The 27,345-nt window shown below is 41.8% G+C and overlaps 2 protein-coding genes across 5 annotated transcripts in view; one reads left to right on the forward strand and one right to left on the reverse strand.

Moving 5' to 3' along the window:
- The window catches only part of LOC100136716 (collectin sub-family member 12), a 62,066-nt gene extending 59,771 nt beyond the window's left edge, over positions 1–2,295 (forward strand). For both annotated transcript variants that reach the window (XM_021562976.3, XM_036944235.2), the window contains 5 exons: positions 174–671; positions 789–925; positions 1,035–1,144; positions 1,301–1,447; positions 1,606–2,295. In XM_021562976.3, coding sequence (XP_021418651.1) covers positions 174–671; positions 789–925; positions 1,035–1,144; positions 1,301–1,447; positions 1,606–1,696 — 983 coding nt within the window. In that variant the 3' untranslated portion in view covers positions 1,697–2,295. The remainder of the gene's footprint in view (positions 1–173; positions 672–788; positions 926–1,034; positions 1,145–1,300; positions 1,448–1,605) is intronic.
- A 2,226-nt stretch (positions 2,296–4,521) lies between these two features.
- LOC110489947 (very-long-chain (3R)-3-hydroxyacyl-CoA dehydratase 1) lies at positions 4,522–27,345 on the reverse strand. Of its 3 annotated transcripts, XM_021562977.3 has the most exons (7): positions 27,213–27,345; positions 17,502–17,619; positions 17,083–17,101; positions 16,898–16,986; positions 16,514–16,635; positions 6,652–6,830; positions 4,522–6,278 (listed from the first exon to the last, which is right to left on the reverse strand). In XM_021562977.3, the coding sequence occupies exons 1-7, from the start codon at positions 27,329–27,331 to the stop codon at positions 6,196–6,198; spliced, it is 729 nt and encodes a 242-aa protein (XP_021418652.2). In that variant the 5' UTR covers positions 27,332–27,345; the 3' UTR covers positions 4,522–6,195. The 3 variants fall into 3 exon arrangements, 2 of the variants coding, with proteins under 2 accessions (XP_021418652.2, XP_090055948.1); XR_016486636.1 differs by lacking the exon at positions 16,514–16,635; XM_090199822.1 differs by lacking the exons at positions 16,514–16,635; positions 16,898–16,986; positions 17,083–17,101; positions 17,502–17,619.

The raw sequence follows: 27,345 nt of genomic DNA on the forward strand, positions 1-27,345 counted from the left end.
GAGCTATATACGGGGAGTTCCAGTACTAGATCAATGTGCAGAGGTACGAGGATTTGAGGTAGATACAGTATGTACATGAAAGCAGGGTAAAGTGACACTCACACTCCTCTACTACACTTTGAACAGTTGATCAGACGCAGGTTTCTATATTTTTTTATTGTTTCTTGTTTCAGGTCCACCTGGTCCAAGAGGCCCGCGTGGAGACAAAGGACCCCAGGGAGGAGCCGGTCAGCCCGGTCAGAAAGGGGAGAAAGGGGATACGGGTGGGCCTGGGGTGCAGGGGCTCCGTGGAGAGAAGGGATTTCCAGGACCACCAGGAATACAAGGGTTCAAAGGTCAGCCAGGCTCACGGGGGAACCCAGGTTCAAAGGGCTCCCGAGGGTCAGGGGGCAGGGCAGGACCCCCGGGGGCGAATGGTGAGCCAGGCACTGCTGGGCTCCCTGGGAGAGATGGACAGGCCGGTCCTCAGGGGCCACAAGGTCCGTCGGGAGACCGAGGACAGGTGGGGCCGGCTGGGGCACAGGGACCCAGGGGACCAGTGGGGCCCATAGGGGCCCCAGGGCCACCTGGACTGCCAGGACTCACTGCCCGATCTGCAGCAGCAGCAGCGGTGCCTTTGGTCCCTTTCTCGATGCAGAGTGAGGCCCCCGCTCCTACTGTGTCGGCCCCAGGTGATACACATTTGTTTTTATACACCATCGATATGTCTGTATCACTCTGTCAACACCATCTATGATAGACAGGACATTAGTTCATTGTGATAGTATAACAATAACCGTTCACTGCAGGTTGTCCTCAAGAGTGGGTTGGCTTCAGAGACAAATGCTATCACTTCTCCAAAGAGCTGCACAACTTTGACGATGCAAAGAAAAGCTGTGATGCCCAGACTGCGTCAATGGTGATCATTAACGATAACGATGAACAGGTAAGAAGAGTCATCCTCATAGAGGCCTTTCAAAATCAAAAGCACAACTGTTCAAACAGTCATAAAATGAGTGACATTTCTGACATCATGTTTCCTTGTTTTCTCTCAGAAATGGCTGCAAAAGCAGACCTCTGGAAAGGGCTACTTCTGGATGGGTCTGACAGACAGGGAGGAGGAGAATGCATGGCGCTGGCTGGATGGAACCGAACCTGCCTTCTCGTATGTATAGTACCTCAGTGTCAAGGCCGATGCTAGTCTTTCACAGCCGAGATAATCCCATTATATCAATGCAAGACTAAAGGGGAAGACGCAGTTACATGCATGTGTCTCAAGTTAGGTTTCAGTGTGTGAGTGCCCTCTGCTGTGTGACTGTAGGCAGTGGAAGCCAGGACAGCCAGACAACTGGAGCCATGGGCACGAGAGAGGAGAGGACTGCGCTGGCCTCATCCACGAGGGATTGTGGAATGATTTCTTCTGTGAAGATCTCATCAGCTACATCTGCGAGAAAGCCATCGAGTATCCGTGAGTATCCATCTACAGTATCCCTCTGTCTCTTTGTGTGTCTGTTTGTCTTGTCCGTCAAGTTTTCTAGATGTATATTTGTTGTTCTTTTTCTAGTCATAGATGTTTTGTTTGCAAAAATGCGTTTGGTAATCTACAAGCAATGTCGTTTTCTGCAGCAAAAACTCCAGGATTATAGCACCCGCTGTGGAAGGAGAAGAAACAGAGGAGGCATGGTTGAGTCAGAGGCGGTATGATGAGCATCATTAGGCCCCGCCCACAAGTGACACTAGCCATCTGACACCCTATGCATGGACATGCTATGTGGAGAGATACGAGGGACAAGCTTCACAAGCCTGAATCGAGACTGTGGCTGCATTCACTGAGATTTCCCCCACTGATAGCCAGATTCAGCTCTCCTCCAAAGTGAATCCAGACCACTACTTCCAGAATTTGCATTCCAGCAACATGACAATCAAGTGTTGAGGGGAAGATCAATCGTTTTTTTTTATTTTTTTAATAATCACCAAAGTAATTGACTCATATAGATTTGTCTCATTTAATTGTTTTTAAATGCTGTTTTTTGTGTGACGTTAAGTCCATTTATAACTGATTATCTGAATGTATATTTTCATATTGCGGTTTTTCAATGTAGACCATTATTTTACGGCGCCAATGGGACTCACCACAGTGTCTTTCACAGTTGATCGTCTAGTTCCTCCATAATTATGTGAGGTGCAAAATGATGCGCAAAATAAACCAAAGAAATGTCGCCGATATGTCCCTTCTCAAACATCAAGAACTGTCTAGCTATATATAAGTATGTTATTATACACATTCAGCTAAATAAATGAAGTATTTACACATAATAACAGTCAGAAAGTCTGCTTGGTTATGAAGTCAAGACTGCACAAGTTTACATGTTAGTATTTCTATATGTATGGTACTGTATATTTGCGTATGGGGCCTGTATGGTGTATGAGTTTGTACTTTCCACAATATAACAAGTGACTATGGTCATGTTCCAGGCTGGTATCAATGCAGACATTGAATTGCATCAACTAATGGTTGCACGCCACATCATCCTGTCCCTCTGGGATATCGCAGGGATATCTGCGGGCAAAAATGCTTGATTTTGCTGCGGCAATTCTGACATTTTGCATGCCAATATGCAATGAGTTTGTCCGACCAATGTGTCACTAAAATGCGGGGACGAGGGAAAAAGGTTGTTGAGATGTGGCTTGATTGAACCATATTTTGTGCGGTAAATGTACGGTGGGTGATTGGTTGAAATTGAGTCCAATTTATGTGCTGCGATGATGGGTCGGTTTTAGTTTTATGTGATAATATTGCAATTATTTTACTGTTTTATGAGGAAATAGTGCAGTGATTTGTCAAATTTGCAAGTATGCGGGGAATTGTTGACGTTTCAAAAAGATGTGAAATCGCAGAATCCTGGAGGGAGCGAGGGACTAATAATCGACAGTGCTGCCGGGCATCAGATTACTATACCATATGATGTGGGCAGCTGTTTTGATAAACACCTTTCCAGGCGTTGTGTGGCATCGGCAATGTAGTCAGCCTGGAACGCTGCCTCTTGCTCATACCTAACAATATCTAATTTAAAGTACATTTTTCTGCACAAATGGAATTCATGTTCCCTGGTTTTGATAGTCACTTTTTAGCCAGTAATTCTGAAAGTAATGCTCATGAGCCAAAACAATTCCGAGCCAAATAAATTGCGTACCATGTCACACTTGCAGATATGAACGCCACATCATTGCTCTCACTCGCTGTACTATGTGTGCATCTTGCTAGCTGTCACTCAAATGGCGAGGGACTGAAGTTCATTGGCTCATAGAACTGAAATTGCTAGGGGGCTGGCCCATGTGGGGGAAAATGTAGGGAGAACAGCTTCTAGAAAAACAGTTGCATTCAAACTAGATATTTTGTGGCTAATTGAGGCAAGACAGTAATTCTTATCATAGATTATACATGTAGGAACTACACATTGATTCATCCAGCCCAAAGCGGGAGGTGGGTGGGCCTGGGAGGGCATAGTTTTTCCCCACAAAAGGCCTTTGTTACAGACAGAAATATGCCTCAGCAACCCACCCCCACCCCGTCTTCCCCACCACGTCGTCCCCACCCCGTCGTCCCGTCCCCGACGATCCCGCAGGTGAAGAAGCCACATGTGGAGGTCCTGGGATGGTCTGTGGTTGTGAGGCCGATTGGACGTACTGACAAATTCTCTAAAACGACATTGGAGGCAGTTTATAGTGGAGAAATTAACATTATATTATCTGGCAGCAGCTCTGGTGGACATTCCTGTAGTCAGCATGCCAATTACCCACTCTCTCAAAACTTGAGACATCTGTGGCATCGTCTTGTGTGACTAAACTGCACATTTTAAAGTGGTCTTTTATTGTTCCCAGCATAAGGTGCCCCTGTGTAATGATCATGCTGTTCAATCAGCTTTTTGATATGCCACACTTGCCAGGTGGATGGATTATCTTGGAGAAATGCTCACTAACAGGGATGTAAACATATTTGTGTACACAATTTGAGAGAAATAAGCTTTTTGTGTGTATGAAAAATGTCTGGGATCTTTTATTTCAGCTCATGAAACATGGGACCAACACTTTACATGTTGCGTTTATATTTTTGTTAAGTATACTTAGGGCTCTATTCAAACCGCATCGCGGATGTTCAGCTTTTCAGCATGATTGAAATTTAAAGGCAACTGCATTAGCAGAGACCGCATTCACGGTAAACACTGCATACGTCGGCTTAATTGGAAATTACCTTTACATTTCTACATGTCGCGGAATCTGTAAAGCTATATCATATGACGTGGCGGTTGAACACCTATCCAGGTGCTGCGAGTTCTGGCAGTGTAATATAGTCAGGCGAGAACACAGCACGTCTCTCCTGCTGGAGATCTTGCCAGAGGTCTCATTTGCCTTTAGGGTGCTAGGAAGTTGATTCCATCCTTGGATCCACGTTTTTGTACTTACAGTACTTATAAGATACTGTACTGCATCTTCACATGTACTGTACATTTGTGGCTGGAAAAAATAATAATTGTCCAGTGATTTTTGAACATTGAGTTTTATTGTTTCTTTCTTTCTTTCTTGTCTAACCCTGATTCATAGCATTATGTCAATTCATTCAGTACACTGTAGCACGGGGCTCGATATCACAGTGCATATAATTAGAGAAACACTTCAAGTGGTACATCTTTTCCCCAAAACATTTCACATTCTGTTTTTCCGTTCCTACCTCCATCCCTATTCCAGTTTCTCCTTCAGCTGCACAGAAGTTTGAAACGATCTGACACAGTAGCACCTTTTAGTAGAGGGAATCTAACGCTAACTACCAGTACAATACCAACCAGGACAATGGGATCCCGAACACAGATTTTTAAGCATAAAGAACAAAACAGTGACTAACTGAAGACTGTGAGAGCTCAGAAATCATTCCTCTCTTATCTTCTGTCTTCTAAGTTGGCTTGAACTTTTAAAAAACAAAGAGCTTTTCTGTAAAGTTGTAACCTTTGTTTAAGATGCACACTTGTAAATACATTTGACTGAGCTCTTGGTAAACATTAAAGCAACATGGAGAGAACATTAGGAAAACAAGTTAAGAAGTTTGAGCAGTCTCAGCTACACCGAACGTACTAATAACATTCAATACAAGTGTATTACTGCCTTACAAACCATATAATATTGCCAACCAGGTGATATGTGAATAAATTAAGTCATTCTTCAAATGATCCGATCTGTGCATAAAATAGCCTACTAATGTTGCTGTTTCACATTGTTTACAAATAAAGTACAACACACATAAACCAAGGAAGCAGCATATTGCCCAAATGTCTGTTTATTGTCGAGGTATAATACGTCTATGCATAATTGTTTCTATTTTTTTAAGCTTCTGTCTAGTCATTGTTGCCACACGCTATTTACGTATAAAATCACTGTGGTGGAAAACGCTTATAAATTTCTACAAAAATAAATAGCCGATTGAAAAAAAAAAAACTGCTCAGGGGACTCAACTATCATCTCTCCTCCTCCAGCCTTCCATATCACCATTCCCTGGTTCCCTTGAACTTCTACTATCTTGCACTGAAGGTGGGTGCAGTATGTGTCTGCTGTGTGGTTGACTCAATGGACAGCAGGCGCCTTTCAGTATTTTGTTTTTTTAGCAGGTGTAGAAAGTAATCAGTGCAGTATTATGCTATCAGGTTTCAGTGCAGTATGCTGTGGCCACACTGGCTGATGGATTCAGTGCGTTCTCTTTCTGGGGATCTAGATATCTAAACCTGGACAGTGAAGACACAGTGGCAGCAGTACGTTCCAGTTTTGCGATGATAATGATTCCGGGCTAGAGATGATATTTATTCATTCGTTCCACAATGATGACTATTCCAGTTCTGTAATGATTCCTCTCGTTGATTGATGAATTTGGTGATGACTGATTCAGTGACGATTCTGATGACTGTTATTCCTGTTGGGTTATGATTTCTCTTGCAGCACTGTATTTAGTCCAGTTGGGTTATTGTGGTGACTGTGATGTTTCATTCTTTTTCCGCGATTATAACATGGCTATTCCGGCGATGTTAGTATTCGTCCGACTCTCCCGGTCCATTTTGTTGCATGTGGAGTGCGGTGGAGCGCGGTACCAAAGGTGAATGGATGTGGCGGCAGGGGAGCTGTGCTGACTCGCTGTCCCAAAACGAACGCCAGCTGCTGGACTGTGAGGCGGTTCTACTCATCCTTCTCTACTATGATCTCCCCAAGAAGCACCTTTCTCCTCTGACGGAGCATGTGGAAGTAGAGCTGTGGGAACACTAGGAGAGAGAGAGAGAGAGACGAGGGGAGAGGAGAGAAGAGAGCGAGAGCTATTTACCCACCAATCTAAACACTTATCCAGTCCAGATCAATATTTTAACAAAGAGCCTTCAGGGAAGTTCTCAGGGCTGGGATAGAGGTGAGTATTGGGTCTAGATCTAGTATGCAACTAGCCATAAAAGACAGAAATGCACTTGAACCTAATTTTTGTTAGATCAAACACTAGGCCCTACTAATTATTCAAAACATCCCGAAACAATTCCAAATGAACAACAATTCTGCTGGTCAAAACAAGAGACAGTGAAGACCCATGAGTAACTGACGTCCACCTATCGGCTGAACACACAAACACGTTGTACGTAGGCTGCTTACATGGGATATAGGAGAGCATGACGATAACGAGGAAGTAGTAGTAGTCAAAGGAGACGTTATACTTGTTGGGGAGCCTCACGGACAACATTCCGGTTTTGCGAACATATGGCAGAGCAGTGTAAATGGTCAGGAGTTCTCCGGCCACTCCGAGAGGGTACATGATGATAAACATGTTGTATCTGACAGGGAGAGGAGAGTCATTATTAACGAACATAGAGGCATGCACACACATGCACACTATTCAGCTCAGGGGCCGTGCAGCAAAGAACAACTAAAAAAACAGAAATTCACACTGTTGGATTACTGCACTGCAAAATGAAGAATTAGGCCACTAATTGGCTGATTACCAAAGTGACAGCTGACATGTTTTTATTATCTAAACACAGTGGTTCCCAACCTTTTTCGGGTCACTGTACCACCAATTGAATTTTGCTCTGCTCGGTGTACCCCTGAAGTACACTCTCGTGTACATTTGGCCTATGCTCTCATGAGTTTCATAAGTCTTCTCCCCAGGGGTTCTAGTATCCCTGGTTGGGAACCACTTGTCTTAACACACCGACACCAGAACAACATTAGACACGGTACTGTCTCACTCGCTGTAGGCTATTTGTCACCTTACACTATAAAACATTTATTGTAATTTTTTACAATAAATGACTGGCAGCAAAGTAGCCAGTAGGTTACTGTAAACTTACAGTAAATTACTGGTAGCACAGAAGCCAGTAAATTACTATAGACTTACATTACATTTACTGTAACCACATTTACAGCATATTACTGGAACACCTGACTACAGCAACATGCTGTATTTCTAGAATTTACAGTGCATTAATGGAAGCACAGTGGTTAATCAACTGTTGCAAATGTACAGTGCAGGTAGCTTGTGCCAATGTCGGGCAGTATTTCTGTTACATGTATTTGATATAGGTATTTCAATACTTTCAATACCCATTTTGTAATTTGTATTAAAAAAAAATGTATGTATGTAAAAAAATATAAATATTCACTGGCCTGAACTACAATTCATGCAGCCTATTTTGTTAAAGTTTCATTAGAATACATGTATTTTGTATTTTCTAATACAAATATATATACTTGCAAGTAGCCTGTTTAACTACAACATTCTCAGTAATGGTAATATACATTTTTTACTTACTATGACTGTGGTATATTCTTGTTTACCTTAGTTTAATACACTGACTGTAAGTCGCTCTGGATAAGAGTGGGGGCGGCAGGTAGCCTAGTAGATAAGAGCGTTGGGCCAGTAACCGAAAGGTTGCTCAGATTGAATCCCCGGGCTGACAAGATAAAAACTGTGCGTTCTGCCTCTGAACAAGGCCAGCATCCCGGAGTCGCCTCTTCACTGTTGACGTTGAGACTGGTGTTTTGCGGGTACTATTTAATGAAGCTGCCAGTTGAGGACTTGTAAGGCATCTGTTTCTCAAACTAGACACTCTAATGTACTTGTCCTCTTGCTCAGTTGTGCACCGGGGCCTCCCACTCCTCTTTCTATTCTGGTTAGAGACAGTTTGTGCTATTCTGTGAAGGGAGTAGTACACAGCATTGTACGAGATCTTCAGTTTCTTGGCAATTTCTTGCATGGAATAGCCTTCATTTCTCAGAACTCGAGTAGACTGACGAGTTTCAGAAGAAAGGTCTTTGTTTCTGGCCATTTTGAGCCTGTAATCGAACCCACAAATGCTGATGCTCCAGATACTCAACTAGTCTAAAGAAGGACAGTTTTATTGCTTCTTTAATCAGGACAACATTTTTCAGCTGTGCTAACATAATTGCAAAAGGGTTTTCTAATGATCAATTCACCTTTTAAAATGATAAACTTGGATTAGCTAACAAAACGTGCCATTGGAACACAGGAGTGATGGTTGCTGATAACGTACACCTATGTAGATATTCAAAAAAATCTGCAGTTTCCAGCAACAATAGTCATTTACAACATTAACAATGTCTTCTGATCAATTTAAAGTTATTTTAAATGGACAAAAAAAGTGCTTTTCTTTCAAAAACAAGGACATTTCTAAGTGACCCCAAACACTTGAACGGTAGTATATATATATATATCACCGTTCGTCAGCCTCTATACTAAATTATTTTCTCTGGGAGTGTGCCAGTTCATGCTTTTTATTAGACAATTGTATTTTAAGACAATTACAGCAATTGCTAACAGTGAATATGTAATTACATATTACAGCATACCAATAAATATTTGGTGTCTCATATCACTTGCAAAGGCCTGATTTAACAAAGGCTTCTAAACTGGTAGGGACTACAGGTCAAAAGGATATGGCTAAACACTCACCCATTAAAGGTTTGAGACTTACTTTCACTCTGACCTGTCCCCTATATACATTAATTGTTAGGGAAGTACTACCACATACCACTTAAATTGGTACAGCATTCTCACTGACGGGTGCAACAAGTATGGCTTCTTACAAGGCACACTTCAATGTGTTAATGAGCCACAACAAAACCATGCACTCACTAAAGGTTTTTAGCACTCCAAAATTACAGTATTGTACTGTGTTATGTGGGGGTGAATTACAGTAAGTTACTGGTAGCACAGTAGCCAGTAATTACTGTAGATTTACAGGCAAAGGTTTTTAGATTTCAAAAATACAGTATGGTAGTGTATTCTCATACTGAATAACAGTAAATTACTGGCAGCACAATAGCCAGTAAGTTACTGTAGATTTACAGGACAAATACCCCAAAAATATGGTATGGTACTGTATTCCGTGGGGTACCGCATTCTTAATAATTAGTGCAACAATGCACGCCTCAAAATATGTTAATGAGCCGGAGATTATTTTTGCCGCCCACAACATTTTTCCACAATTTACAGTTTGCTGCTGTAAATATAATAATACAGTACTTTACTGTAAAGTTGTGTTGTAATTTTACAATAGTGTAGTATAATGCTATTTAGCTCCCATAATGTATTGCTCATTACAGTACTGTACTATAGAATTATAGTAGCTAATTGTTAAAGTTTTTCTGTAAATTTACAGCAATATGTTACAGTGTATCTTTATGCAATGTCATAGTTACTATGGAGGTGTCCCAAATGGCTCCCTATTCCCTATATAGTGCATTACTCAGGGCCCATATATGTCTCTAGGAATAGTGTGTAATTTGGAATGTCCCCAAAGGATCAGCTCCATTAATGATTTTCAAATTGTTTTAACATTATTGTATTTCTGCACATCATGAACACTTATTTAAAAATTCTGCACATCATGAGAAAATACCGGTATTAAAACACTGTGGCGCTGTTTCCTGGACACAGATTAAGCCTAGTCCCGGACTTAAAAACACTTTCAATGGAGATGTTTAAAGTCCCAGTGCAGTTGAAAACGTGATTTCCACACCATGAGGTTGGAATAATACTGTGAATACATTTTGGTCTAAGAGCTGTTTGAAAAGACTGCCTGAAATTTCTGTTTGTTTTGGAGGGATGGAATTGTCACCAGGCGGCAAATTAGTTAGGCCAATAAGAAAGAGAGTTCCAAACCTCTCTGCCAATAACAGCTAGTGTTCTGTTTTCCCCTCCTCACCAGGCCACTCCCAGACAGTCCTAACAAAATTGTTGCTTGTGAAATGACTCTTTGCCAAGAAGCTATTTTTGACCATTTTAACTGAAAACACATCACAGTACGGTACTTGTTACCCAGAAATGAATGATATTGAGATAAAAACGTCTGCATTGGTTAATAATCAACCCAGAAATATTTATTTTTATAACACCACTGTATTCAATTCCAAAAGGGCACAAAAATGTAGGGGCAAAGGGCACAAAAATGTAGGGGCAAACAAACCAGTCGGTTATCAATGGAGAGGGATCTATATATGTGGAGACGGCGGTGCGTAAGAACCCTGAATTTACTCAAGATCGTGGCGGCGGCACTGGGGAGTGTCTTCGGAGGATGTGAGAGAAATGTTGGGCGAGCATTCCATGCCCAAAACAGATGGTCTTAAAAACAGGAGCAGCTGAATATGAGCCCCCCCCCCCCCCCCCCCTCCCTGTGTGGGCCTGGCTGCTCCCCTCCCTGTGTAAATGAACCCCTTAGAACACTCGGAGGGGAATGGGGAAAGGGAGGAGGACAAGAGAGGGGGAGAACGGGGGCTATACTAACTGATCAAGACAAGGGAAGCAAACCTGCAAACCCAAGAGACCTGTCGCACATGTAAATGAAAAATATCGAATGAACCATACTGCGGTCACAGGAACAAGACCTGACTTGCTGAAGTCACTCAAAAAGCAGGTGTCTCAGTGTCCCCCCAATTCATAGCCACTACACAGCCAATAAACGGTGTCTGTCTCGAGTCGGATTTTTAGACATTCATATTTTGAACGGAAAGAAGCGTGCTCTTAGCAATAGGATCCCAGAACTATGGGTCGGTCGGATTGCTCCCCACGTGTGTAGTCGGCATTCCTCACCAGTGCTCACATTTCATATGAGGGCCCTCAGATATGCGAGGCTGACAGTTACACATCACTACTGCTCCTGATAGGCCCACGTTATGTCACCAGTCTGCTGACAGCGGCAGTAAATAGAGGTTTTTATGAGTGTTGTGTATAATGACAGACATGAGAAATTGGCATTTTTACTACAGCACTGCTTAGCTGTTGGACTGGGGTCTAACACAGACACCTGACCCCCTGTCACCATCAGCTGGTACCATGTGTTAAAGTACACACATTAAAATAGTACCAGATTGGGTTTTTTTGGCTTCCATTGCGGAATCGTCTTTAGTGCTATATATATAAAAATCCAAAAAATGTTTTTTTGGGGGGGGAGATTCAATAAATACTCATAAGGTTTTAAATGGAACCTGTAAGGTGCTATAAATAACCCTAAGGTTCTATATAAACATGAAACATGAAAAAAGCTTCTATATAGCAACTAAAAAAAAGGGTTCCACTATGGTAACAACCCTTTTTGGGGCTATATACAATATAATCCTTTTTTAATGGCTCTTTGTAGGAGAATGTTCATACAAAATAACCTTTCAATCTTAAAATTCCATGTGTTATTATTTTGTTAACTGACAAGTTGAATCAAGAAAGCTACCTTTGGAACAGCCGGTGGGGGGGGGTCCATGAGAAAATAATTGACATCCACTGACTGATTTAGTCAACCATTCTTAATTGACACAAGGCCATACATGAGTCGTTCACAAAACTCTGTCACTAGCCATAGTGATATATAATATTTAATTACATAACACAACACATTACATTAGATCAAAACTGGTATGAAACTCTCACTCACGGTAGCACAAAAAGAGCTGTGAGCTGCCTCCGCTACATTTGAATTATCACTAAAAGAGCAAAGAATCCTTTTGTGCACTGTAAAGAACCTTTGAAGGGCTTAAAAGGGTTACGTTACGTCATTATGTTCCACATAGAACCATCACCCTTACCAAATAACCCAACATTTTTTGTGTGTAGTTGTTTCTGTATGTCAGACTGTGAAGCGCAGATCTGGGTTCAAATACTACACGTAACAAAAATATAAACGCAACATGTAAAGTGTTGGTCCCATGTTTCATGAGCTGAAATAAAAGATCTCAGAAATGTTCCAGCCGCACAAAAATATTATTTCTCTCAACCCCTGTGCAAAAATTCTTTTTACATCCCTGTAAGTGAGCATTTCTCCTTTGCCAAGATAATCCATCCACCTGATAGGTGTGGCATATCAAAAAGCCGAATAAACAGCATGGTCATTACACAGGTGCACCTTGTGCTGGGGACAATAAAAGGCTACTCTAAAATGTGCCGTTTTGACACATAACACAATGCCACAGATGTCTCATGTTTTGAGGGAGCGTGCAATTGTCATGCTGACTCCAGGAATGTCCACCAGAGCGGCTGCTATAAAACATTGTTTTAGAGAATTTGGCAGTACATCTAACCAACTTCACAACCGCAGACCATGTGTATGGCGTCGTGTGGGCGAGCGCTTTTTGTTCAGTATATTTGAAATCATTCAAATTATGGGAGCATTTTCGCTAGACTGCTTCAAGAGTCAGATGTGCTGGCAAGCAAGCTTAATCAAGTGGTAAGGGATCACTATCGCTTTCCAACCAAGGTGAATGAATTGAGGGGCAAACTGAAGTATAGAGAAGATTCAGCAACTCTCGGAGGACAATGGAATTAAATAAAAAAGCTTTTTTAGTGTTAAAAGTAGAACCAAAGCGTTTCGGTTTTTGGCCTTCTTCAGGGTTTTTACACAAGTTGATGAAGCTTACATGAAGCTTTTAAACCTCAAGCTAAATCACAGATAAAGTATTTTAATTTATTTGACATAGCATTTGAACCCAGGTCTGGTGAAGTGTATGTGAGACTCAAAACTAGTGGTGCTACTGGCCACATAAGCTGTGAGCCGACATCAAAGAGGCGTGAATTAATGTTGAAAGTATGAGACAAAAGATTACAACATCCTTATGTCATTCACACCTGGAAAGACAATAACACTTTGACTTACAGTTGGAGGAGTTGAATATGAGGAGTTATACATTGGTTGGGCCTAATCCTTGATGCCGATTGGTTAAAACCGTATTCCAACCGGTGTCTATTCCACAAATTACCACCGGCTAAAGCTATGACGTTGAAATGTGTATTTACTGTTCCATCTCATTGAGCAATCCACTGTCTCATCAGCCCAGAAAGGCAATTTAGAAACTTGATCTCCCACTGTAAAAAAGCCTCTAGACATTATCTCCCCTTGCCCTTGCCTCTAACATTTGGTTTTCCACAACAGAGATTTGAATAAACCTTGCTGCCTGCAGTGTTGCCAACTTAGCGACTTTGACGCTGTATTTAGCGAGTATTCAGCGACTAGCGACAAATCTAGCGACTTTTTCTGGTGTTGTTGGAGACTTTTGGAGACTCTGACGTGAAAGCACGTATTGTTCTTCTCAATGAGCAGCGGGTGCTGCGGTGGGCCCCACCCCTGTCCCAAAGCACTCACAGGCGGTCCAGTCCTCGCGCAGCAGTCCCTCCCAGCTGCAGTCAGAGCAGGAGATGTTCTCCTCTCCGCTGGCTGATACCGCCCTGGCTTACATTCAAATATTTTTTTTTACCTGAATTAGGGCCAGACTAGTTACCATAATTTTCTCACATTGACATTGACAGTTTTTCTATGGTCTCTTTTTGGTCCATTAAGATTGTATACCAAAAAATGTAAAAAATGTTATGGTTAAAAATGTTCCTGTTTTACTGTGACTTATTGTAGGCTCCTAAGTGGACCATAAGGTTAAAAACCAAACCAAATTAAGAACTAAACTAAAAAACGAAAAAATTGAATAAAATAAAAAACTAAGTAACTCTGCCAGAGTGTCTCTTTTGGGTCACTTTTGCCAGTCCCAAGCCCAAGAGACCTGTTGTGACATTAAAAAAACAAGAATCAACAGAATAAAGTTCCTTTGTAGTTCTTAACATATTTAGGGTGTTTTTCACTCACTTCTTGTCTCTCCCACGACATTATTCCTCTCTCCTACAGCGTCCATCACAATTACATGCACATGTCCAATTATGCAAATTAGGTAATGACGTCATTTATCAACTTTTAGGACAACCAATAGCTACTTTCCTTACTGAGGAGTTGGCAACACTGGCTGTCTGTCTCTCCGACATTTGCAACATCATTTCAATATTGAAATTCGATCTCCACTGTCCCATTGAGGATTAACAGGTCAGGACGAGATATATTTTCTCAGCCAGTCGAAATCATGAATCATAATTTTTATGGATATATATGAAGAAATGTCAATAGACAAACAGGTCACATTAAACGAAACGCAGCTAGTTTGCCATCGTTCCAGCTTCAGTTTGAAGTGATTGTGTTAGCGGTGTAGTTGCCTAACTCCTCTGAACAGTGACGAGGGCAAGTATTCTATGCCATTCAAAATCGCACATCATTGCCCTTTGTCATGGATGTAACCAAATAAAATGTCAAGAGAAAACAGCTTAAACAAACAAATGCAGCTACTTTGCTGTTATTCTGGCTGCACTGTTGATGTGACTTTGTTAGCCGTAGTTGGCTAGCTAACAAGCAAGGGATATAAAAATGATGTCAGCCAACATGGCAATGGGACATTTAGAAAGAACGACTGGGTTGCATCCATAGAAATAGAAATAAAAGACTGCACGTCTGGATCGCGTCTCTGGCAACCTAGACGCCGGCCAGCTTGGGTAGCAACTCTAGATTTGAGTTGGGACTTTATTTTGTGGAAGGATTAAATAGTATAAATAAATTAATCCGAATAAAGTTGAATGAAAATAATGAATTAATGAAAAGTGATCATGCCCACAAAGCCGGTGTTTGGAGGATATATTGGCACAGTTTGCCGGCACTCGACTTCATCTTGGGCCTAACAACACCCGTGCCAATATATCCTCCAAACACCAGCTTCTTGGGCATTATCACTTAAATACATTACACCCTGCCCCTTCATGATATTGAGGATAATGTCACTCTTCTCTTGACCAGGACCCCAAAGTATCAAGCGTCTCAGAGTAGGAGTGCTGATATAGGATCAGCTCCCCGCTGTCCATGTGCCTTGCAAAAGTATTTATCCCCATTGGCGTTTTTGCTATTTTGTTGCATTACAACCTGTAATTGAAATTGATTTTTATGTGGATTTCATGTAATGGGACATACATGAAATAGTGCAAATTGGTGAAGTGAAATGAAAAGAAAACCTTGTTTAAAAAAAATCAAAAAAATTAAATAAATAAATAAAGTCCACCTGTGTGCAATCTAAGTGTCAGATGATCTGTCACATGATCTCCGTATATATACACACACCTGTTCTGAAAGGCCCCATAGTCTGCAACACCACTAAGCAAGGGGTACCACCAAGCAAGTGGCACCATGAAGACCAAGGAGCTCTCCAAACAGGTCAGGGACAAAGTTATGGAGAATTACAGATCAGGGTTGGGTTATAAAAAAATATTCAAAACTTTGAACATCCCACGGAGCACCATTAAATCCATTATAATAATATGGAAAGAATATGGCACCACAACAAACCTGCCAAGAGAGGGCCGCCCACCAAAACTCATGGACCAGGCAAGGAGGGCATTAATCAGAGAGGCAACAAAGAGACCAAAGAACCTTGAAGGAGCTGCAAAGCTCCACAGCGGAGATTGTAGTATCTGTCCATAGGACCACTTTAAGCCATACGCTCCACAGTGCTGGGCTTTACGGAAGAGTGGCCAGAAAAAAGCCATTGCTTAAAGAAAAAAATCTTACGCATTGTGAAAACTGATCCTTAATGAGCATAGATTGATAGTTGATACATATGGCCCCGGAATAAATCTGAATCCCTGCACTGATAGTGTGACCACTTTTTCTCCAATCTCTGATCTGTATGCTTATCAATGCCTGATCACCTCCCATGTAATCCATCGATAACCGTCTCCTAGCGCATAAATCAAAGTGATAATGCCAGAGTACTAAGTATTAGCGATTAGGTCAACCAACGTCCATAGAGAATGGCTAACAAGGTGCTAATCAATAAACAACACACTCATGCTGATCACATGCTGTATGGTTATGAGCCAGGAGATACCTTCCCCAGGCTACTACTGTATTCCCTGTGACATCACAATACTGATGTGAAACCAGTCTGTCTGTAGTGGGAAGCATGCCACGGCAAACACCAATCAAACCAGACCAACATTCCAAGAACTGCGACAGCACCGGAAACCCTAGTGCTGGTCCAGGGCGTTTGCATGCGACTTGCTGATGCTGAGAACGCTCGTCATCAGCAAGGTGCACATAAACGCCCTGGACCAGAGCTACCCAAAACCCAGCCCTCCCATCCCCATCTCCACCTGGCCCATTTGATGAAGTATGGCAGGTGGTTGAGCAGATTGAATGTATAGAAGGAATATCTGGTAATCTCTGTAAACGTCCAAACGGCCAAGAAGAGGATTACACTTTCTTCGTTCTGGATCTTCCAACAAAGAATGGGACAAAACAAGGAGGAAGAAGATAGTTAACACTTAAGGGGGTCCATGTTGACCACCGGGGGGGGGTCCCCTAGGTGCAGATCTAGGATCAGCTTCCCGTCCCCCAATCCTAAACTTAACCATTATTGGGGACAATGCTAAACTGATCCAAGATCAGAGTCTCTGGGAAACTTCACCTCACCCCAACTCCAAGGCCCCTTACTGTAGATGGTAAGACACCTCTTTGGTGATAAATGAGATAGTCACCTGTTTGATGCTGTTGGTGATGAACCACACCATGAAGATTCGTGAACATACTTGAACCCCAGTCACAATTACAGAGGTCCTCACGATTCCTATACGACGAGAACCATGGAAATCAACATTAACGTCAGAAGTAGGAGATCCGGTTATATTCACATTGTATGGTTGTTATTCAAGACCATACATACCGATTGCACAATGCACCACCTGAAAGACAACAAATAAGAATCAGTGACTCGTGGCCTTGGGTGGTCTAGCGGTCTAAGCCGCTGCCTCTGAAGTACATGTATGATATACCACTGCCAGCAAGGATTCAAATCCGGCCCACTGCACTTTTAGAACTCCATGACTCTTTATCACATTACCAAACAAAATAATTTTAAAAACCGAATCAGGTGAATTCTTTCTTCTCACTTCTTAGTATTAACCAAGGATCTCAGTATCAAAGCTCAGCTTCAGAGTATTTCAAGCTCACATTAGAAGGATCTTGCCAATGATTTCAACGTTTAACTGCTTTATCATCTGTTTTCATGGAATACTTTGAGACGAGTGTGTGTTTGTGTGAGTGTGGCTACTAGTGAACTATGATGACATTTCAGAAACTCACCTCAACTAGCGCAATGGTCTGGAAAAACTTGAGTGTCCTTGCTATACTTTTGTACAGACCCTTGTGTGTGCCTTTCTGGATGTAGAAGCGCATCATTGCTATAGCCAAAACCAGCCACCTGGAAAAGAGACAATATTTACAACATCTGAAAAACTGTATTTATTCATTCATTAAAGTAGTAAGTGTACATGAGAAGGACAAAGATTACTTAATAGATACACTATATATGTAACGGATATGAAATGGCTAGCTAGTTAGCGGTGGTGCACGCTAATAGCGTTTCAATCGGTGACGTCACTCGCTTTGAGACCTTGAAGTAGTGGTTCCCCTTGCTCTGCAAGGGCCGCGGCTTTTGTGTAGCGATGGGTAACGATGCTTCGTGGGTGACTGTTGTCTGTGTGCAGAGGGTCCCTGGTTCGAGCCCGGGTATGGGCGAGGGGACGGACTAAGGTTATACTTTTACATATATACAAAAGTTGGTATATAAAATCGAGCACACAGCCATGCAATCTCCATAGACAAACATTGGTAGTAGAATGTCCTTACTAAAGAGCTCAGTGACATTCAATGTGGCACCATCATAGGATGTTACCTTTTCAACAAGTCAGTTTGTCACATTTCTTCCCTGCTAAAGCTGCCCCGGTCAACTGTAAGTGCTGTTATTGTGAAGTGGAAACGTCTAGGAGAAACAACGGCTCAGCCGTGAAGTAGTAGGCCACACAAGCTCACAGAACGGGACCAGTGAGAGCTGAAGTGCCTAAAAAAAAATTCTGTCCTCGGTTGCAACACTCACTACCGCGGTCCAAACTGCCTCTGGAAGAAATGTCAGCACAAGAACTGTTCGTCGGGAGCTTCATAAAATGGGTTTATATGGCCGAGCAGCCTCACACAAGCCTAAGATCACCATGTGCAATGCCAAGCGTTGGTTGGAGTGGTGTAAAGTTCGCCACCATTGGATTCTGAAGCTGTGGAAATGCACTCTCTGGAGTGATGAATCATGTTTTACCATCTGGCAGTCCGACAGATGAATCTGGGTTTGGCGGATGCCAGGAGAACGCTACCTGCCCTAATGCATAGTGCCAACTGTAAAGCTTGGTGGAGGAGGAATAATGGTCTGGGGCTGTTTTCATGGTAGTGAAGGGAAATCTTAATGCTACAGCATACAATGACATTCTAGACAATTCTGTGCTTCCAACTTTGCGTCAACAGTTTGGGGAAATACCATTTCCTGTTTTAGTATGACAATGACCCCATGCGCAAAGCGAGGTCCATACAGAAATTGTTTGTCAAGGTCGGTGTGGAAGAACTTGACTGACCTGGAATGCCGACTGCGAGCCAGACCTACTCGCCCAACATCCGTGCTCGATCTCACTAATGCTCTTGTGGCAGAATGGAAACAAGTCCCGGCAGCAACGTTCCAACATCTAGTGGAAAGCCTTCCCAGAAGAGTGGAGGCTGTTACAGCATATTAATGCCCATGACTTTGGAATGACATGTTCACTGATGTAGTGTACCACTTTATAGTTAGATCTCAAAAGTTATTGGTTCAATCACTTTGTTTCCATAGTTAAGGTTAGGGTTTTTAGCTTTTTCGGTCTCAACTTTTATGACCTAACCTACTTGTGTGTGAGTGTTGAGCTATGTAGTTTTCCAGTACTATTGTCAGGAAGTAGCATTGACACCAGCAAAACTTGTATGCCTCATCACCAACGATTCATCCCAAATTGCACCATATTCCTCACATAGACCACTACTTCTGACCAGGGCTCTAGTCAAAAGTAATGCACTATGTAGTGAATAAGGTGCGATTTGGGACGCAAACACAGCGTCAGTTGGGGAAACAGCGAGGGCCAACTCCCTTCTACACGACATCTAAGGCCTTGTACACACTGCAGGCCTTAATACTCAAATCAGTATTGTTTTTCAAATTCTGACTGTCCAAACATCAAGTTACAAGTGATCAAATCAGATTTGTGTGTGTTCAGACAACAGTCATCCTGGCTATGCTAGTTGTCATAGTAACAATGGGTGTGTGCGCACAGTGGTGTAGGCTGATTGGTGGTGGTGCTCATACTTTTTATCCCTCAGAAGTTATGTAGCAAGCTAAGGTGACAACAATGCCTGCCATGGACGTGTCCCAGTTGCTTTGAATGTTCAAAAATCATAGTGTAAGAACACTTGAAAGTTGGATCATATCCTTTGAGGCTTTAAAAAATGAGTCCTTTTTGGCTAGCCACAGCAGTCACTTAGTAGCTGTTTCGCGTTCGAGCACATTTAGCTAGTTAGCTACCACATGTTCTTGTCAAACATTTCAAACCACTTGAGGGCAAATAAATCAGATTTGACCGTTTAGACGAGTCGCATGGTCAGGAATCACGAAGGTGGTTTGAAATGTGGCTTGAAATATCTGATTGCATGTGTTTTTTGGCTGTTCAGACTGCAGGAAAAATAACAGATTTTAATTGGATTAATTGGATTAATTGGATATTATATATATATATATATATATATATTTTAGTCACTTCAAATTGCCAATGTGAACAAGACTTTATCTCTAGCCTGGTACTTCACAATAATCTATTTATACTGTACATCAGTCATTACAGCACAGCTATAAGCCAGACAGAATGTAAACACAGATTGGAAAAACACCTTTGTTGGTTACTACATGAGTCCATATGTGTTATTTCATAGTTTTGATGTCTTCACTATTATTCTACAATGTAGAAATTAGTACAAATAAATAAAAAGCCTGGAATGAGATGGTGTGTCCAAACTTTTGGCTGGTACTGTATATGTGAATAATGAATGAAAATTTTTCAAGGAAATCACTGTACAATCTGGTGCAGACACCATTTATATCTACAATAAAGTATGTTTAATATGTAGAGCACTATACTAAATACAATGCGATCTTTATTGGTCTATTACAATCAGGATACAACACAAATATGTACGTTTTTGCTGTCACAGTAATAAGACCAATAAGACCAACCTTGTGACCTTTCTGTAAAATTATATTTGAATCAAAATACATATTTTAGTATTTACAGTGGGGCAAAAAAGTATTTAGTCAGCCACCAATTGTGCAAGTTCTCCCACTTAAAAAGATGAGAGAGGCCTGTAATTTTCATCATAGGTACACTTCAACTATGACAGACACAATGAGAAAAAAAATGCAGAAAATCACATTGTAGGATTTTTTATGACTTTATTTGCAAATTATGGTGGAAAATAAGTATTTGGTCACCTACAAGCAAGATTTCTGTCTCTCACAGACCTGTAACGTCTTCTTTAAGAGGCTCCTCTGTCCTCCACTCGTTACCTGTATTAATGGCACCTCTTTGAACTTGTTATCAGTATAAAAGACCTGTCCACAACCTCAAACAGTCACACTCCAAACTCCACTATGGCCAAGACCAAAGAGATGTCAAAGGACACCAGAAACTAAATTGTAGACCTGCACCAGGCTGGGAAGACTGAATCTGCAATAAGCAGCTTGGTTTGAAGAAATCAACTGTGGGAGCAATTATTAGGAAATTGAAGACATACAAGACCACTGGTAATCTCCCTCGATTTGGGGCTCCACGCAAGATCTCACCCCGTGGGGTCAAAATGATCACAAGAACGGTGAGCAAAAATCACAGAACCACACGGGGGGACCTAGTGAATGACCTGCAGAGAGCTGGGACCAAAGCCTACCATCAGTAACACACTACGTCGCCACGGACTCAAATCCTGCAGTGCCAGACGTGTCCCCCTGCTTAAGCCAGTACATGTCCAGGCCCGTCTGAAGTTAGCTAGAGAGCATTTGGATGATCCAGAAGAAGTTTGGGAGAATGTCATATGGTCAGATGAAACCAAAATATAACTTTTTGGTAAAAACTCAACTCGTCGTGTTTGGAGAACAAAGAATGCTGAGTTGCATCCAAAGAACACCATACCTACTGTGAAGCATGGGGATGGAAACATCATGCTTTGGGCCTGTTTTTCTGCAAAGGGACCAGGACGACTGATCCGTGTAAAGGAAAGAATGAATGGGGCCATGTATCGTGAGATTTTGAGTGAAAACCTCCTTCCATCAGCAAGGGCATTGAAGATGAAACTTGGCTGGGTCTTTCAGCTTGACAATGATCCCAAACACACCCCCGGGCAACGAAGGAGTGGCTTCGTAAGAAGCATTTCAAGGTCCTGGAGTGGCCTAGCCAGTCTCCAGATCTCAACCCCATAGAAAATCTTTGGAGGGAGTTGAAAGTCCGTGTTGCCCAGCATCAGCCCCAAAACATCACTGCTCTAGAGGAGATCTGCATGGAGGAATGAGCCAAAATACCAGCAACAGTGTGTGAAAACCTTGTGAAGACTTACAGAAAACGTTTGACCTCTGTCATTGCCAACAAAGGGTATATAACAAAGTATTGAGATAAACTTTTGTTATTGACCAAATATTTTCCACCATAATTTGCAAATAAATTCATTAAAAATCTTACAATGTGATTTTCTGGATTTTTTTCCTTCTCATTATGTCTGTCATAGTTGAAGTGTACCTATGATGAAAATTACAGACTCTCTCATCTTTTTAAGTGGGAGAACTTGCACAATTGGTGGCTGACTAAATACTTTTTTGCCCCACTGTATACTGAGCAAAAATATAAACGCAACATGTAAAGTGTTGGTCCCATGTTTCTTGAGCTGAAATGAAAGATTGCAAAAATGTTCCACACAAACAAAAAGCTTGTTTCTCTCAAATTTTGTGCACAAATATGTTTATATTCCTGTTTGTGATATTGTTTGTTTTGCCAAGATAATCCATCCACCTAACAGGTGTGGCATGTAAAATTAGCTGATCACTACACAGGTGCACCTTGTGCTGCGAACAATAAAAGGCCTGTCTAAAATGTGCATTTTTGTCACACAACACAATGCCACAGATGTCTTAAGTTGAGGGAGCATGCAATTGGCATGCTGACTGCAGGAATATCCACTAGAGCTGTTGCCAGAGAATGAAATGTTAATTTCTCTACCATAAGCAGCCTGCAATGTCGTTTTAGAGAATTTGGCAGAACGTCCAACTGGCCTCACAACCGCAGACCACATGTAACCAAGCCAGCCCAGGACCTCCACATCCGGCTTCTTCACCTGCGGGATCGTCTGAGATGAAACTGTGGGTTTGCACAACCGATTAATTTCTGCACAAACTGTCAGAAACTGTCTCAGGGAAGCTCACCAGGGTCCTGACCTGTCTGCAGTTTGGCGTCGTAACTGACTTGAGTGGACAAATGCTCACCTTTGAAATAGCCACTGGCATGCTGGAAAAGTGTGCTCTTCGCGGATTAGTCCCAGTGTCAACTGTACTGGGCAGTATGGCGTTGTGTGGTCAATTGTGACAGTAGGGTTATGGTATGGGCAGGCATAAGCTACGGACAACGAACACAATTGCATTTTATCGATGGCAATTTGAATGCTGTGAGATACCGTGACGACGAGATCCTGAGGCCCATTGTACTGCCATTAATCCGCTGCCATCACCTAATGTTTCAGCAGGATAATGCACGGCCCCATGTTGTAAGGATCTGTACTGAAAATGTCCCAGTTCTTCCATGGCATGCATACTTGCCAGTTATGTCACCCATTGAGCATGTTTGGGATACTTTGGATCGACATGTATGACAGCGTGTTCCAGTTCCCGCCAATATCCAGCCTCTTCGCACAGCCATTGAAGAGGAGTGGGACAACATTCCACAGGCCACAATCAACAGCCTGATCAACTCTATGCGAAGGAGATGTGAAGCGCTGCATGAGACAAATGGTGGTCACACTAGATACTGACTGGTTTTCTGATCCACCCTCCTACCTTTTTTTGAAGGTATCTGTGCATATCTGTATTTTCATTCATGTGAAATTCATAGATTAGGTCCCAATGAATGTATTTCAATTGACTGCTTTTCTTATACAGTATGAACTGTAATTCAGTCAAATCTTTGAAATTGTTGCATTTCATATTTTTGTTCAATGTAATTGCGGGTCCATTTTGAGGACCATTTAAAGCTAATTATCCATAGCTTTAGTCATGGGTAACGATCAGGGTAAACAGAGGTGTGAGAGTTCTTGTACAGAACTTACACAGAAGACCAGGGGCTGTATGTATCATTTGTCTCAGAGTAGGAGTTCTGATCTAGGATCAGGTCCTCCCTGTCCATGTAATCTTTATTATTGGGATCTAAAGGGCAAAACTAATCCTAAATCAACACTCCTACTCTGAGACGCTTGATAAATACAGTCCCTTGTTGAGCTCTACAGAGGAAACAGACTGTGCTCCCTTTACATTCACTAGTCTACTAGGTCAGCTGTGCGATGGATCTCTCTGAAGGTATGTTTCTGAAGGTGTCTAAGGGTCTCGGCATACAGTTGTTCTTTTCCTCTAAAATAGGTAACTTCACAACAACAAAAATGTTATAGGATCACAAACACACAGTATTAGCAATGATGGAGGCCAAATTCCATCACTTCCTCAACTGTATCCATTATTCCACTAAAGGTCTTTGCAGACTGCACGTTGGATCCAGTCTTTTACGATTATCCGTCACACTGTGCGAGGTTACCAAATTAAAATCTTGATATCAACCAGGCCAGATTGCACAATTCGCTTAATTTCTGTCGTCACATTCTGCGACATTCTACAATTCCAGGTTACACGGAATCCAAACCGGCTTCGCGCGTGCGCTATCGTGCAAAAATGTATTTTGTCCCCCTAAACCAAACGCGATCACGACACACAGGTTAAAATATCAAAACAAACTCTGAACCAATGACATTAATTTGGGGATAGGTCAAAATGCATTAAACATGTATGGCAATTTAGCTAGTTAGCTTGCACTTGCTAACTAATTTGTCCTATTTAGCTAGCTTGCTGTTGCTAGCTAATTTGTCCTGGGATATAAACATTGAGTTGTTATTTTACCTGAAATGCACAAGGACCTCTACTCCGACAATTAATCCACACATAAAACGGCCAACCGAATCATTTCTAGTCATGTCTCCTCCTTCCAGGCTTTTTCATCTTTGAATTTATATGGTTTATCATCTAAACTTTCATTGTATTACCATGACAACCGGCAACAAAGTTTGTCTTTTAATCACCCACGTGGGTATAACCAATGAGGAGATGGCACGTGGGTACGTGCTTCTATAAACCAATGAGGAGATGGGAGAGGCAGGACTTCATGCTATTTCTGCGTCAGAAATAGGAATGACTTCTATTTTAGCCTTTGGTAACGCAGACACTCGTTGGCGTGAGCAGTGTGGGTGCAATAATTGAATAACATGGATTTCTAAATGTATTTTGCGACACTAGCGCACGCGACGTGTCCGGTCTGGTCAGCATGTTAGGGTTTGGCAATAATAATTTGTTCTTAACTGACTTGCCTAGTTAAATAAAAGGTAAAAAAATATATATATATATAATAAAGAATTGGCTTGCGCATGCGCCAGCACCAGCAGCACAAGCCTCAGTATCTGCACGAGAAGAGTTCAGAAAAATATATGCATTTTAGAAATAGTTTTCACATACAAACTTTATATGTCCGAACTCGGAAGCAAATAAGCTTCCCCAAAATAACATGGCCGCTGTGGTAGAACGTTTATTTTGTTTGCATTTATAAAAATCCCATCAGTAGCCTGATTTCAGATGTGACATGTAGGCTAAACAAGTTTATTTGGGAAATCGTTATTCTTTCACGGCATCTAAATGTTTAAATCAAAATATTATATTAATCTGACTATTCACAATAATCGTATTGTGTGCATACTCAATGCCGGCCGTGTTCCTATTGGTCAGTCACCGAGATCGGCTTGTAACACTGTCACACTAACGTCACACGATAAAGACAAACTAATTCTGACACTGACTGAACTTTATCGCAGCCTAATAAGCACGTAGTCGTTCTTAAATCGGCAGACCTAGACCGTCATAATGAACGAGTGAAGATGTCCAACAATCGTTTACGACATAAGAATTTACCATTTTTTGTCACATTTTGACGTCCCTTATTTAGATCACTGAAAAACAGCTTGTGTAAGAACACAAGGTGAGAGGAGGGTATCTGCAGGAACCTGTAAATGTGTGTGACTGGTAATTGGTGGAGAGTGAGTGGGAATTTTCTACAATCACACCTTGATTCGGTATTCATGAGTAAACGGGCTCATAGGTTTAGTCCTAGGACATTACACGACATCATCTAAATCCGACGAGGTGTCAAGTAAATCTCCACCGTTTATGTGACGTTTCAGAGTGTACCTTGAAGTTAAATCAAACTTTGTCAGGGATTAGTGAGACATACACTACTGCCACCGCCTGTTATAAAAGGGATGTGCGTCTGTTAAACCAGATTGATCTGATACGTTTGTAGCTACTGCTGTAGCCTAGTGGCTACTGTTCAGTGTTTGTGCTCAGGTGCTAGGTCAATGGGTCAGGTGCTCAAGCTGTGCAACAAGTGTATTATCTGTTTGAAGACACAATCTGTTTGAAAAAATCAACATAATTTAGGACCTACTGAATACAACCACTTCAGGTTATTACCCGAGAGTACATTACTATTGTATTGCAAATATATGATCTCTGTCTCAGCACAATAATTAATTAGGGTTTATTTGATGCTAATTACATTGATATAGTTTAGGACTTGCATAAGGGTTCTGTTACTAACAGTTACTATCATATAAAGATGATTGGATAATATAGGTGTAGGTTAGTGCAAGAGAAGGGACAAATGTACATTGATTCCAATAGTCACAATTTTAACAGCTCTTTGACAGCTCTTTGACTGTTTGAATCAGCATTGGTATATGTTTACTCTTATCATATACAGGGGCTTATAACTACCTCAATGTGCATGTCTCTTGAACTAGGTAAATGAACCTAGTTTTCAAACCTTCATGTAATACTAAAATACCCATTATGTGAGTAGCAGAGGATGGATGAATGGGAGCTACAGTACAATGAGTGTAAGTTGAGAAAACATGGCTCCAACAGCTCCATAAATGCGCATTTTACGCATATCTCCAAAAAGTGCCATTCTCAGTTCAAGTGACCCAGACCAATGAAAATGAACTTAAGACACTATCAACAGCTTAATAAATCATCGAAAACTTGACAACTATTAAATTAAGTTCGTTTTGTGTGTTCATTACAAGGACTATACGAACACAGTGAAATAATTGCGTCATCGCACACAGCGCGCTCTGTAGCGCATAAACTTACAGTTATTAAAATCTGCTTATTGGGCATTTCACTCGCCCAAACCGAAGCTCCAGTGTCAGCGCGCTGTCTATACTTATCACTGCAACTGTCGAGGTAGTGCTGGGCGTGACGTTGACACAGTGTAATCGACCGTATTTGGAAAGGCTGAACCCGCGCCGGGGGCCGCACTTGTACCGCCGTTATTTTCATAAAAAAGATCCACATATTGATTACTTGAGAATTGTCTACTTGGACACCCTCCCTATCAAGTCCTTTACATTTATTTTGCTCACTGTTCAAACTTCATGGGCGCTGTCTGTCACTAAATTCGGCAACAGAATGGGCACTTGCGCTGTCAGAGACACCGCGGACCTATAAACAGCCATACGCGCTTGCTCACAGCGCTCTGGTGCATAACGAAGTTTTAAGGGAGTGGCTACTTTATAATCAGCGATAGGGCAGAATAATTGACATACCCGGCCGTCATGGCGATGTTGTAAAATGTAAGCCATGCGACAGCGATGGCACTTTTCGTCCTCTTCTTGTTGTTGTTTTCCTTCTCTTCAACCGAGCCGTCCTCCTCCGTGGACGCCATGGTACGGGGGACAG

Source organism: Oncorhynchus mykiss, chromosome 15 (assembly GCF_057628025.1).
Source record: "Oncorhynchus mykiss isolate SJ-2025 chromosome 15, ASM5762802v1, whole genome shotgun sequence".
Lineage (NCBI taxonomy): Eukaryota > Metazoa > Chordata > Actinopteri > Salmoniformes > Salmonidae > Oncorhynchus > Oncorhynchus mykiss.

What these genes read in the sequence shown, in the direction of transcription:
- LOC110489947 (XM_021562977.3), bottom strand. Translation starts at nt 27,331, where the DNA reads ATGGCGTCCACGGAGGAGGACGGCTCGGTTGAAGAGAAGGAAAACAAC. An exon ending in AACATCGCCATGACGGCCGG is followed by an intron (nt 17,620 to 27,212) that starts GTATGTCAATTA and finishes TCTCTTTTCCAG; the next exon opens with GTGGCTGGTTTTGGCTATAG. An exon ending in TCACCAACAGCATCAAACAG is followed by an intron (nt 16,636 to 16,897) that starts GTGACTATCTCA and finishes CTTTGTTGGAAG; the next exon opens with ATCCAGAACGAAGAAAGTGT.